The sequence below is a fragment of the Dermochelys coriacea genome, chromosome 4 (assembly GCF_009764565.3).
Source record: "Dermochelys coriacea isolate rDerCor1 chromosome 4, rDerCor1.pri.v4, whole genome shotgun sequence".
NCBI classification, from domain to species: Eukaryota; Metazoa; Chordata; order Testudines; family Dermochelyidae; genus Dermochelys; species Dermochelys coriacea.
The window spans coordinates 122537390-122551871 of NC_050071.1; the positions used below are offsets into that span (position 1 = coordinate 122537390).

A 14482-nucleotide genomic window follows, 5' to 3' on the forward strand; every position below is an offset into this window, starting at 1 on the left:
ATGTTATAATTCTTGACATCTGATTTGTATCCATTTATTCTTTTGCGTAGAAGCTGTCCGGTTTGGCCAATGTACATGGCAGAGGGGCATTGCTGGCACACGTTGGTAGATGTGCAGGTGAACAAGCCTCTGATAGTGTGGCTGATGGGATTAGGCCCTATGATGGTGTCCCTTGAATAGATATGTGGATAGAGTTGGCAATGGTCTCTGTTGCAAGGATAGGTTCCTGGGTTAGTGTTTTGTTATGTGGTGTGTGGTTGCTGGTGAGTATTTGCTTCAGGTTGGGGGGCTGTCTGTAAGCGAGGACTGGCCTGTCTCCCAAGATCTGTGAGAGTGAGGGATTATCCTTCAGGATAGGTTGTAGATCCTTGATGATGTGCTGGAGAGGTTTTAGTTGGGGGCTGAAGGTGATGGCTAGTGGCGTTCTGTTACTTTCTTTGTTAGGCCTGTCCTGCAGTATGTGACTTCTGTGTACTCTTCTGGCTTTGTCAATCTGTTTCTTCACTTCAGCAGGTGGGTATTGTAGTTGTAAGAATGCTTGATAGAGATCTTGTAGGTGTTTGTCTCTGTCTGTGGGGTTGGATCAAATGCGTTTGTATCATAGAGCTTGGCTGTAGACAATGGATCGTGTGGTGTGGTTTGGATGAAAGCTAGAGGCATGTAGGTAGGAATAGCGGTCAGAAGGTTTCCGATATAGGGTGGTGTTTATGTGACCATCGCTTATTAGCACTATCGTGTCCAGGAAGTGGATCTCTTGTGTGGCTGGTCCAGACTGAGGTTGATGGTGGGATGAAAATTGTTGAAATCATGGTGGAATTCCTCAACAGCTTCTTTTCCATGGATCCAAATGATGAAGATGTCATCAATGTAGCACAAGTAGAGTAGGGGCATTAGGGAACAAGAGCTGAGGAAGCGTTGTTCTAAGTCAGCCATAAAAATGTTGGCATACTGTGGGGCCGTGTGAGTATCCACAGCAGTGCCACTGATTTGAAAGTATACATTGTCCCCAAAAGCGAAATAGTTGTGAGTGAGGACAAAGTCTCAAAGTTCAATCACCAGGTTTGCCGTGACATCAGGGATACTGTTCCTGACGGCTTGTAGTCCATCTTTGTGTGGAATGTTGGTGTAAAGGGCTTCTGCATCCATAGTGGCCAGGATGGTGTTTTCTGGAAGATCACCAACGGATTGTAGTTTCCTCAGGAAGTCAGTGGTGTCTCGAAGATAGCTAGGAGTGCTGGTAGCGTAGGGCCTGAGTAAAGAGTCTACAGAGCCAGACAATCCTGCTATCAGAGTGCCAATGCCTGAGATGATGGGGTGTCCAGGATTTCCAGGTTTATGGATCTTGGGTAGCAGATAGAATGCCCCTGGTCGGAGTTCTAGGGGTGTGTCTGTGCAGATTTGTTCTTGTATCTTTGGCAAGAAACTAGAAACCAATACTAGCGGGATTTTTATTGTAGGTAATATCTGAGAATAATAAGAGCACTAGTAATTACTGGATTGATTGGAAGAAAGCAGAAAAAACTCAATGTTAATGTTTGTTTTGGAAATTTGAAATCTTAAAGTCAATCAGCTCACAAGCTTTTCAAAAAACGGAGGAAAGAGCAGATTGCATTTTTTAACATCTTTCTAGCTTTTTAAAAAAAAATTATTTTTTTGATCTATTGGTTACCGCCAGAGCCAATTAGCATCCCTCAGACATGTTGTGGTCAGGGCAGTGTCCAGAAGAACCAAGCACTGTTCCAGCGCAAGCAGGAATAAAGGTGATGGGGCGCTTTAACCAAATTTTCCCTAAGAAAACAGCAATCCAAAACACCATATGCAGCTGCGCTGCATTTAACTCTAAATAATACACATTTATGATGTTAGATGCATCCATTTAACAGTGGGCATTGCCGATGTGGGGATATTTAGATTGCAAATTGCAGTCCCATCTCCATTCTTGTTTGGACCATACCGGTTTCTGCTTCTACAGGGTTTACTGTAACCTCCTTACGAGGATTTTCTTTCCATCAAACTCACATGCGGGTATTGCAAAATCTATTCACCTCTTCTTTTCTTTTCTAGACTGTTACAAAAGTAGGTAAATGATCATTATGTTCACCTTTAAAGCAAGTGGAATTTTGAATACATTTTAAATACTGTTTTATATGAGTTGAAGGACTGTGAGATAGGTCTGATGCCTTTATACAATACTGTAGTGCTCTAGAAAGCAATCACTTGCTTTAAAGCATCAAAAAGTAATAAATCTCTCCTCACCATGAGTGCAATTCACAACAATGCCAGGACTGTCTTTGGCCATAATATTCTCCCTCGTTATGCTGAGTCACCATGATGTTAAATGCTTATGTAGTCATATTTTCAAATTAATGTATCTCCAAAACCTTATTATGCAGCTACGGGATCTTCTCAAGCAGTGATTAGTTATGCAAGTGTTGTGCCTGAAGAAATTAGCTTCCAGAGTGGAGACAAAATTGAAATCATTGGCTACTTCATAGAATGCCTGGAGTGGTTTGTTGGAAGACATATGTTGACGGGTCAAATTGGTTTTGTAAAGACCAGCCACGTTACACCTGACACCTCTGGAACTGAGTAAGTACTATGTGCATAATATTTTAACCAATGAATTTAAAGGGGCACAGTAACATTTTTTTGAAGTCTTTTAATATACCTTTTGTTTGTAAAACTCTTACATCTCTTTATGGAGAGAGTTTCCATCGTGTGACATGGAACAAAGAAAACTGCAGCATAAGCTGCTTCTCCTCCATTAGTAACCCAGGTCCAAATGTGAGCAGTTCATGTTGTCCCAGAAGGCACATCGTACCCACTTGGTTCAGTCTGTTTTTTTTCTTGCCTCGGATCTTTCCATTTCAATAGTCTCCACACTCCGTGACCTCCAGTGATCCATGTTAGGCAGAGGCACCCAAGCCTCAACCAAGGATCACTGGTAACCAGCCAGTGGCCTGAGGGTAACTCCTAACTTTCCTAGGATCAATTGCAAACACTTCTATTCTGAGGTGCATGCAGTTTGTTGGCACTGCAGGCTGTATCATCTTGAACTGAGTGGAGCTCATTGATTCAAACATATGGAGGGTTTGCACATGGAAACAGTATGCTTATAAAACTTGCAGGTGCAATTTTTGAGGCCCATTTGAAAATTTGGCCCTAAAGATTATTGGAAAAGCAATATTGTGATACATGCAATCTTAGCACAATGAATGACTGTTGTAATAAAATGCTACCATGATACAGGAATATTGATAAAACTTCCTTTGATTTGCTTGAAAAGGGATTACCAGCATGCACAATTGGCATTATCAATACACATTTGCATGCACAGTTACCATTATCAATTTTGTACATACAACAATTGATTCTATGATAATGCAAAGATTTTCACCATTTCCTGTAACAAGCACAAAGTATAATAAACCCGTGTGTGGTTTGTTAGCAGGGTTTAAACCTGGGATCTTCAGCTCTGCAGCTCAGACCTATGACACTTGAACTAAAAGAGTTAGTCATTTAGCTGATATCCTCTCGTGGGCAAGCTAATAAAGGGGGACAAAGTGCATGTTATGTTCGTGTGCTGCATAAGCCAAATATACTAATAATGCAAAGGAATAAGATATAAGAAATATGATAGCTGTTATTCAAACTTACTATTCCCTTTTGTAGACAACAAAATCTGGATTTTCTTGATAAGGAAGAGAAATCTTTTTTCGCAAAAGAAAGAAATGTTGTGGAAGAAGATGTGGTGCATTTATTGACGCAGACATCAAATACAGAAGTTTGCACTGTGTATAGAGTAGGTAAGGATAAGTTCTGTTCTTTGTGGGATGGATTCTTTCCTCAGGATGCATGCATAGTTCCCATTACTCCTCAGTTATTTTTGATTTCTTTCTCAATATCTCAATGAGACTTTTCCCCATTTATAGGCATTTTGAATTTTATTGGCAGGTGCATTTATATCAGAGAAATTGCATGTGGAAAGTCCTTTTAGAACATTTACATGAATCTCCTGCTGACACAAGACTGTCATACAGAGTATTCACCCATATTTTTTTGCCCACTTTTGAGTGACTCAAGCAATGTGGCTCCAACATGCCTCCAAGAAACTGTTTCACAGTTAAATAGATCTTGAAGCTTTAAAATGTTACAGCATTATAAAAGATGCAATGCATACAGCTAAATACTGTATTGTATTGTTCTCAGTTAAGGTTGAATACTAATGTAAACACATACCTTTATGCTTGAATGAGCTTTCAAAGTGTAGAAAAATAGCTATAATATGTCAGTTCAAAGAAATAACATTCTCTTTCTCATAGCAGTGGCATTTTTGATGTAAAGTCATTATCATTATAAAAGCCCTCTCACTTTTCCATACACAGATAGAAACAATAGGGCCCATTCTCCTCCCACTTTGCTATGAACAAAAATTGTAGGCCAAACTGACAAGATGGGGGACTCTATCCTGGGAAGCAGTGACTTTGGAAAAGATTTGGAGGTGGTGGTGGATAATCGGCTGAACATGAGCTCCTGATGCGATGCGGTGGCCAAAAGGGCTAATGCAATCCTTAGATACATAAACAGGGGAATCTCAAGTAGGAGTAGAGAGGTTATTTTACCTCTGCATTTGTCACTGGTGCAACCACTGCTGGAATACTGTGTCCAGTCCTGAAAGGAGGTTGATAAATTGGAGAAGCTTCAGAGAAGAGCCATGAGAACACATCTTATAGTGAGTTGGGGAAGGGGGAGGCTTGTTGCATCTGAGTCCAGTGGTATTATCAGGTGGTGGGAGTCTGTGGAGCTGGTGGTAGGAGAACCTGGGACCTCCCTACTCTACTGGGCCCTGTGACTGGCAGGTTGGATATACAGCCTGGGGGCGGACGCCACCAAGTCTGTTCCCTGGGTCATTTCGTACCTCAACCTCTCTCCTTCCAAAGTCAAAACAGGGCCTGTTTATGGACTCATAGGGTGCAGGGGAAGGAGAGATTCTCCCTGACAGTGATTCAGAGGCTTTTCTTCAATGGCGGCCTGCCCTTCCTGGTCTCCATGAAGCCTTCAGCAGTGGGGCCTGGTTTGGGTAGTGTGGCGCTCCTGTGGCCTCTCTGCAGGAGCTAACAGCATAGGACTGTTCCCTTACTCTGTCCACCTTGACTGAGCTCTGCCTCCATTGTGAGCATGCCCAGCAGGTGTGGCTGGGTGGGGCCTTCTAGGCCCAAAACTACTCATTAACACTCGGTTCCACAGGGTGGGGTTTATACATCCCATCACATAGTGATAGACTCAAGGAGCTCAATATATTTAGCCTAAGAAAGAAACGTTTAAGGTGTGACTTGATTAGTCTAAATGCATAGGCACTGACTCCATGGGTGCTCCAACCCCAGAGCACCCATGGGGAAAAAAAATAGCAGGTGCTCAGTGCCCACCAGTCACAGCTGTTTTTCGGTGCCGCCAAACAGCTATTTGGTGGCTGGGGGAGGGGCTTGGGGAAGGGCAGAGAGCAGTGAGTGGGGGCCTCAGGGAGTGGGGGTGGAGGAAGGCAGGAAGAGGCGGAGCCAGGGTGGGGCCTTGAAGGAGGGGGCAGAGTGAGGGTCAGGCCTTGAGGGTGGGGGAAGAGCGGGGGTGGGAAGAGACAGAGTGAGGGCGGAGCTTCGAAGGAGGAGGTGGGGCCTCTGGGTGGGTGGAGCACCCCTGGGAAGAAAAAAGCTCAACACCTACGCCTTGATGGGGAACAAATATTTAATAAAGGGCTCTTCAATCTAGTAGAATAAGGTATAACACAAGGTTGAAGCTAGATAAATTCAGACTGGAAATACGGCATAAATCTTTAATGCTAAGAGTACTTAACCACTGGAACAATTTACCAACGGTGGTGCTGGATTTTCCATCCTGGCAAATTTTAAAATCAAGATTGGATGTTTTTTCTAAATGATATGCTTTCGGAATTTTTCTTGGAGAAGTCCTATTGCTTGTGTTAAACACGAGCTCAGACTAGATGATCACAATGGTGCATTCTGGCCTTGGAATCAGTCTCTTAAACTCAATGCCACAGCTCTCACTGACTTTTGTGGAAATAGGATTAGGCTCCCATTCCCTAAAAACAGCTTCTTATGGTGTTTTTGGAATTGTCCCTTGCTGTGTTTGTCAAACACAACATTTGTCTACAGAAAAATATCTCTTCTTGACTTTACTAGGAGTACCATTTACTGAACATGACAGGATTTGCATGACATAAGCATCTGAAAATAATATCCTATTTAATTTGTCGCTCAGGTCCTCAGCTAGTATAAATCAACGTAACTTCACTGAAGTCAGTGGAGCTATGTCAATGTACACCAGCTGAGGATCTGACGTTGTTATTACAGAGTCCATGACCATGGTATAGAATTACTTACACGCACACACACACACACAGACACATATACACAAAATATTATCGCATTTATGCACACACACACGCAAAATATTATAGCATTTATACACAAAAGAATCAGAAGGGATGTACAACAAAGCAAATACTGCAAGTACCTGTATAAAACCATTAATTAACTCCACATGTCATTTCTAAATGCCTTCTAAAACAAAAACGTTTCTAACCTGCTTTAACATGACTTAGCTCCATGAGTCTATATTTTAGACTTTCTGCCATTTCCTTCACACTCTTCGCAGCTTTAGCTGGCATTTAGCATGTGAAGGACCGTGAACTCATTCATTATAGTGTGAGTAACTGAATTTTATCAGGTTTCAGAGTAGCAGCCGTGTTAGTCTGTATTCGCAAAAAGAAAAGCAGTACTTGTGGCACCTTAGAGACTAACAAATTTTATCAGAAACATCAATAGAAGAATATGCAATCAAAAAATTATCCTACAGCAATTGACATAAGCCAGAACTTGTTAAGGAACGAAATACCATTACCAGTTATGGAGGTTGTCTGCAATTGATTGGAAATCCTTTGTGGAAGATTTGATGGTCTGTTCTACATAATTCTTAGCTCTTCTTTAGATGTGCTTTGTTAAACACACATAGCATTTAAATCTGGATCGTGAATATGGCACTTAGAAAATCTGTGTTATAATGTGTTAATGCTATAACATACTTTTTTGGGGTTATACTGCATTCAGGGGAAGAGCTTTATATTTTTACACTGTCTAGTCATAGAAACCAAAAATATATTCTAATATTACCAATAGATTATATAGATATTGTGTAATGCAACAGCCACCTACTATAATTCCGGGTCAGTTTTACATGTATAGCTGTACATTGCCCTACATTCAGGCAGAGGTACAATTACTCTTAAATATTACATGTTGTGCAAAGAATATGAATGATTGTAATAATGTAGAAGTGAATCATAAGCTTAGGAGTAGCTCACCAGTGAACTAAGCTTTTTGTTAATTTTTACAAGTTTATATAAATGATCCATTCTTTTTAACGTCCATAATGCACCTGAAATACTGTAGGTAGAAAGGATTAAATAGTCCTGCTGGAGAAAAGACAGTGTATAATTACTGGTGCTATTTTCATTTTCTTTCAGACGGATTAGAAGAATTAGAATTTCAGAACCCTCAAGAACAAGGTAAAATGTATAATATATTTTATATTATTTTTGATCATCTTAGGTCTTTATTTCTGATCCTATTGTGGGAAAAATTAACAGGATTTCACATTTTAAAATTGTTTCTGTTTGGTATGATTTTTTCCCCCTCTCTTCTGTGCCTGTTCATGGAAAGGTTTTGTGGATCCCTATTGTTATATGCTCCTTTTTAAGTCTCCCTTTTCCCTTACCATGTAGTCCTGCTGTGAATTTCTCTGGCTACGAAGGCGGAATGTGTTATGTGACACCCATGAAGTGTTCAGAATCTGCTACAAACACTTTCATGCTCTTACGGTGTGATCATCTAATGAGCATTTTTCCTGAGGATGTTTTGTTGTGTCATTTAATATTATTATTTGTACCGCTGTCACATCTGGGTCCTACGTCTTGGATCAGGGTTCAGTTGTGCAAAGCACTGAACACACACATAACAATGTCTTGCAAGCTTATATTCTAAATATAGAATGAGAATTCTGCTGGATAGTTTTGGGGATGGAGTTCTGTGGGAGTTCACAGAACTTTCTAAATGTGCAGCCCCAATAAACTCTTATTGATACTCAGTTGTTCTTTTTCTAATTGACAAAGTCTATGGGCAATTCCTCTCCCTGTGCTAACCCCAGCTACTCTGACCAGGGGACTTCCATATCCTGAATGGCCTACCAAATCCTCCACATAGGTTCCCCCCTCTCCCCACCCCCCGAACCATGCTAGTTCCATTGCTGGAGGGTGGAAGGAAGCAGGATTTGCTTCTTATTTGTGATTGCACCAAACACAGCACAAATCTGACTCCTTCTAGACTCATTTTCCATTAACTGAAAAAGGCTCATCACAGAAGCTATAGGCCTGCTACATCTTTAATCTTCTCAGCATACTCCTATGCTCAGAGAAACAAAGAGAGAACACAATATCTTTACAGTTGTTAGGATGGCTTCTGATGACTGGGGGTGGTTGGAATATTTCTGTTCATTTTTTTTAGTTGAAAAATTGGGTTTTCAACTAAATGAAAATTTTTGTAGAGTGTTTTCTTTTCTTGAACATTATATATTTTTGTCAGAAAACAAAAGGCCCAAACTGATTTCAGTTTATTTTATTTTGAGAGAGAGTTTTTGGCAGTTTCCACCTGAAATTTATTTCAATTTGTGGCAGTTTTCAGCAACCAAAACTTGCGGGGGAGCTTTTTGGGTTTTTTTTTAAAAAAGTCAACATTTTCAATGGGGAAAAAACACCCATTTTCCCACTAGCTGTATTTATAACCCTCACACAAGTATTCTGTTTCATTGAAGAGTATAAACATTAAACGTCTTCTCAAGGGAAAATGAAAAGCTCTATTCATGTTTCTTTACACCATTGTCTGTCGATTTAATTTTGCTTGAATTTCCTGCCCCATAAATCTGTCTATATTCTTGTATTTAGTTGGATCACATAACTTGCTTTTGAATTGCAGAAATGCCACATACCTCATCTAAAACAGACTCCAATAGAATGAGGGAGATGGTAAAAGAATCCCTTATGAAATGTAAAGATTTCCAACTCCAGTTGAAAGGGGCATCTAGTCAAGGAAATGATTTTCCTAGCTCTTCAAATCAGCAGACCTGTGCCTGGGCTGAAGAGCCACGTTTCTGCATACAACAAGATGAAGAAGATCAAGGGTCTGGGGTCTTTCAGGCATTATTGTTGTTCTTAAACAGTAAAGAGTATGAGATGCACTTCAAAAACCTGTACGACTTCTCCTTCCCGTTTCTTAACACCACATTTTATGGCTACATTGATGAAGAAGAACTGGTTGACTATTTTGGACTGGCAAGGGAGGCAGCAAAGAAAGCAAATCTGCCTTGGGCCCTGACAAGGCTATGCTTTCTCTTGGGTAGACTGTGTGTTAGAAAGCTCAAATTTTCCCAAGCTCGCGTTTATTTTGAAGAAGCCTTAGGAGCTATAAGAGGAGGTTTTAGTGACCTGTATCTTGTAGTTGCTCTTTATACAAATCTAACAGTCATCTATTTGAAACAGAAGAACAAAGGAAAATGTGCTCAGATTTTTGACAAGGTTACTTCCCTGCTCATGGGAATTCCCAACTACATCTGTAGCACTGACATGGAGTCAGACATTCTAAGGTACGGTTTAAAGAGAACAGTACTCAGTCAGAGCAAGCATGCCGAAGCCAGAGCATGCTTCCTCTTGGCAAAACATTACACAAAACTTAAACAATATGAAGAGGCACTACCATTCCTAGAAAGGCTGCAACTTTTGAATAATGACTTGGATTTACAGAAGAGCTCGCTGTCAGCCGACTGCTATTTTCAACTAGGTGAGTCCTACAATCAAAAATGCTTGCCACACATTGTGCTAAGTTGCATAAAGGTTGCTTCTTCCCAGGGATCATATACTCTAATGGACTCTTTGAGAAGCATTGATTTAGTCACCAAAAATGCTCCCAAACTCCATAGGCTGAGGAAAGCTGGGCAAATGCTCCCATCCCAAATTGCACCTTATCTCAGACAGGCACTTTCCTCAGCATTTACCAATGAGCAGCAAAAACTATGTAGCACAATTTATCTTAGCTTATCCAAACTCTACAGTCATCACAGACGGTATGGAGAAGCCATTGTTTATATGGAGAAAGTACTGGACTTCAATACTTCTGCCCACGTGGAAGAAACTATTAACCATTTAGTTTCACTTGCTTGGTTATATATTCTTCACAGGCAAAATACTGTTGCTTTGGCCATCCTAAATACCATTGTAGACTCTTCACTGAGTAGTCCTCAGCAGTTAGGTGTTATTTATAATATGACTGCCATTGCTTTGAAACGAACCAACAACATAAAACAAGCTGCTGCGAGTTACTACAAAGCTCTGCACGTTTCAGAAGAGGCTGATATCGTACACAACCATGCTGTCGTTCTGGCTAATTTTGGAACTCTCTGCCTGCATTTAGCAGCCAATTGTTTGGCAGAGCACTACTATGTCAAAGCAGTAAAGCTATTCTCTGGACTTCCAAGCTTGGATGGTGGTCACAATTTTACTCAAGTCCTCCTCCAACTGGGACGCTATTATGCTAATGGAACTCATAAGAAAAGAGGACGATTTTATTATGAATGGGCATTATTGGTGGCAATGGAAACAAATCATTTGGAAAGTAAGTACGTTTGTTTTTCAAATAAATTTTACTGTACCCTGGGAGTTTGGGAATGTTTGCTATCTATATACATTCCAGCTCCTCCTTAAGCAATATTTTTTATTTTCAGTTGATGTGACAGTTATATGAGTGACTCAAAACCCAGAAATCCTGTGTTTACACTGAAAGCATGCATGTGAGAGAGGAAAGGAGAGAGGGAGGATGGTCCAGTTGTTAGGCACTAGGCTGACTCAGAAGATATGATTTCAGTTCCCTGCCCTGTCACAGACTTCCTTTGTGACCTTGGAGAAGTCACTTAGCCTCTCTGTGTCTCAGTTTGCCATCTGTGAAATGGGGAGAAAATAGTGGGAAATAGTATTTCCCTATGTGGTACATTGAAAACTGTGTTAAAATGCTAAGATATCACTTTAAGTCTTAGGAGTTTTCCTAGTCTTGCTTGCAGGTTAGGGGTCTCTGTAGGAAAGCATGCAATCTGTGTCTTTCAGCTATCAGTCTGCAGAAAGCCAGCCTAGAGCAAGGTGGGGTGAGTTGTGCCTGTCTACCTTATGGAATAGTCTGCTTTCTCTCTCTCTCTCTCTCTCTCTCTCTCTCTCTCTCTCTCTCTTTTTTTAGTTCTTGCTTGTTAAAGTTTTGGAAATTAAGAAATAAAGCAATGTTATGTTGCAACCCTCCAGACAGAGTACTATATGTTTTTATCTAACTTCTCTGTAGGCCATTATCATAATACCCTCCCTCACAGGGGTGTTGTGAGGATAAAGACGTTAAAGATTGCATGGAGCTCAGACGCTATGGTAATGAGGAACATATAAGTACCTTCAATTGATAGGTTGCAAAGTCAGGCATTCAGAAGTTAGGAAATGCCAGAATTAAGGCCTCACAGGTTACTTCAATTCAGGTCCCTTTGTGCATATTGCATTATGAGACCATCTTTAATGATATGATCACATGCAATTTGGCAACGAGAAGTAACTGAAGCAAAGTCCTTGCTCTTTGAATAGTTTTTAGGGTTCTCAGAAATGGTGTAGAAAATGAAAATCTTGACAGAAAGAAACTAGTTCAATAGTAAAAGTAAATGGAAAAATGCCTGTGTGCCCAGCAGTATCTGGAGTGGAAATGAACTGTGTAGTAAACATGGAGGACGTCAATTTTAACTTTAAATTGTAAAAATTAAGGAAAGTTTTCACTTACTTGATCTACCTGGTGGCAAGAACAGCTACACTGTGTTGGTCTTTCTGAATGACACTTCATTGATCAGCAGGCAGAAGATGCAGAAAGAACAATGCTTTTAGCATCTTTTATTCCAGACACTAAGTATGAGGTCATCTCTAATCTTCACTAGTTAAGGCAGAGGGGAATGTGGCAGTGGAGGGTACATCATGGTACAGGGCAATGTCTGAAAAAGATATTATGTATGACAATGTTCCAGAAATTCCGGATTACAACAACACTAGTGAGTTCACTTAAGCCTCATTTCATTTTTGTTTAAAATAAAGATTCATATTGAGTATTCATTTCTATTTCCTAATCTGTTTTCCCAGGTCAGCTCCAAGCTGTTCAGTTGCTGTGTCAGTTCTACACTACAGTTGTTCCAGATGAAGCTCAGTGTGTCATTTACAATGAATTTCAACTATCCTTGGCTAGGAAAATGTCAGACAAAGTTTTGGAGGGGCAAATTTTGGAAACCATCAGTCAGCTGTATTTCTCTTTAGGCACAGAAAGGTGAGGTCTATTTAAATGATTTGATTTTTTGTTTTGTTTTGTACTTATGAAAAGATTTAGCTCTGGAGGCTAAAGTCAGCAGGCAGGTTTTGGCAATGGCAGTACAATCTTCTCCCACGCTGTTCTGCCAATATGCCTTAGCCGGGAATTGCAGGGTCTGCCTTCACAGCCGAGTGTTTAATTGGTGTGGCTTTTCCAATGACCTCCAGGCTAGATTTTCCAATGCTCAGCACTCACAGTTGGGGCCATCCTCAGCAGCCCTCCACAAGCTGAACTCTTCTGAAAATTTGCCCCATTGGTGTCACTGCTGTGACAATGACCAATGTTAACAAAAGTCACCATCACAATTATTATGTGGAAACCTTTTCCACTAGAAACTGAAATGAGACGCTCTTGAATGGCTGCATAGCCCCATGGTTATCTATCCTTCTGTTATAATACTCTTCCTGTCTGTGATTTTACATGTATACTGCGGACACCTGAAAAGTTCCATATTGCCAGTCAGAAGTGATTCAAATACTTTTTGGACGCAGCTATGCTTGGTGCTTCTTCATTCAGAGTACATCACCCTGAGCGTTGAGCACAGGACATCAGGATCAAACTTCTCATTTTATTGTCTGCATTAGTGATTCTGGTGCTCCAGTTACCTGAAACTTGAAATCAGATGCCACTGATAGAGTGGGTTATTATACTTCCTGGGTTTGTATCAGGCTTGCATCCCCAGTGAAATGAGTGTAATGTTACAAGCCTAATTGTAAGAGGACATCTATTTATTTAGGGGCATTTATTTAGACATTTTATTTAGGGACAAATCCTGTCCCCTTCTCTGTGGCTGTTGATGGACTTTGAGCAGCAGAACCAACATAGTTCCACTGCGCAAGTGTGGGAGGCTGGATCAAGTGAGTCATGCAGCCCTGGCAAAGGATAGTCCTCTTACACATATATCCCCTAGGATAGTAGCACAGAGGAGCCAGGAGAAAGGTGAATGTGGGCAAGCCAGGGGCTGAGCTAAGGAACTGCCTCAGTGAGGAGCCTCCCATTCTCTCCCCGTGGGAGAAGCCATCTAAGTGCACCACATCAGTCACTGGGAAAAAAAAAAACACTGCAGAGTGTCTACACGGTTGCTCTGATTTCACTCCCCACCTCCCTCTCTATCTCCACAGCACCTGGCCAGTTGTATTTGGTCCTGAGTATATGTGAAGGGTCCATATAATAAAACCACAGCAATACATAGTGCAATTAGCTGTCTATACCAAGGAAAGCCTCAATTCCTAGAAGGCATGGCTGCTCAGAACTGACATGAATAGATAAAATGTGTGGACACTTGTATAGTGCTAGATTTTGGCCACTGCCATCTAGCTTTCATTTCCAGGAGCTTCACATTCTTCTCCTGGGGGCAGCCTGTGCCAAAAAATTAAAAATTCTGTGCACAATATTTTAAAATTCTGCAAATTTTATTTGTTAAAATAACACTACATAATCACACCAGTTTCAATTATTGTGGTAATTTTTTTCAAAATATCTATCAGCAAGTATCATACAAATTTCCCCAGGAGTAGAGAGTTAAAGAAACCCCTATGAAAACCCAGTTCCTGTTTCTCTGCCCCCTTCACCCCCCCCCCCGCCCACGAGCCCAGGGATCCAGAGGGAGAAACAGCTTGATGCTCTGTCCCAGGCTTGCATGGAGTTTCCTGAGCACCACCCTCTCCTTTCTTCAGGGCATGCTGGGAACTGCAGCTGCCAGGAGTCCTCTAACTCAGTGGTTTTCAAACTTTTTTTCTTGTGACCCAGTTGAAGAAAATTGTTGATGCCCGTGACAAACGGAGCTGGAGATGAGGGGTTTGGAGTGTGGGAGGGGCTCAGGGATGGGGCAGAGGGTTGGGATACAGGGGTGAGGGCTGTGGGGTGGGGCCGGGAATGAGGGGTTCAGAGTGTGGGAGGGGGTTCTGGGCTGGGGCAGGGGGTTGGGGAGTGGGAGGGGGTCAGGGCTCTCGGCTAGGGGTGCAGGTTCTGGGCTGGGGATGTGGGGT

The 14482-nt window shown here is 41.3% G+C and overlaps 1 protein-coding gene across 5 annotated transcripts in view; it reads left to right on the plus strand.

The window, feature by feature from the left end:
* Nucleotides 1–14482, plus strand: part of SH3TC1 (SH3 domain and tetratricopeptide repeats 1) — a 63884-nt gene that overhangs the window by 39873 nt on the left and 9529 nt on the right. For all 5 annotated transcript variants that reach the window (XM_043512495.1, XM_038400314.2, XM_043512497.1 and 2 more), the window contains 5 exons: nucleotides 2394–2589; nucleotides 3673–3806; nucleotides 7538–7579; nucleotides 9042–10733; nucleotides 12272–12452. In XM_043512495.1, coding sequence (XP_043368430.1) covers nucleotides 2394–2589; nucleotides 3673–3806; nucleotides 7538–7579; nucleotides 9042–10733; nucleotides 12272–12452 — 2245 coding nt within the window. The remainder of the gene's footprint in view (nucleotides 1–2393; nucleotides 2590–3672; nucleotides 3807–7537; nucleotides 7580–9041; nucleotides 10734–12271; nucleotides 12453–14482) is intronic.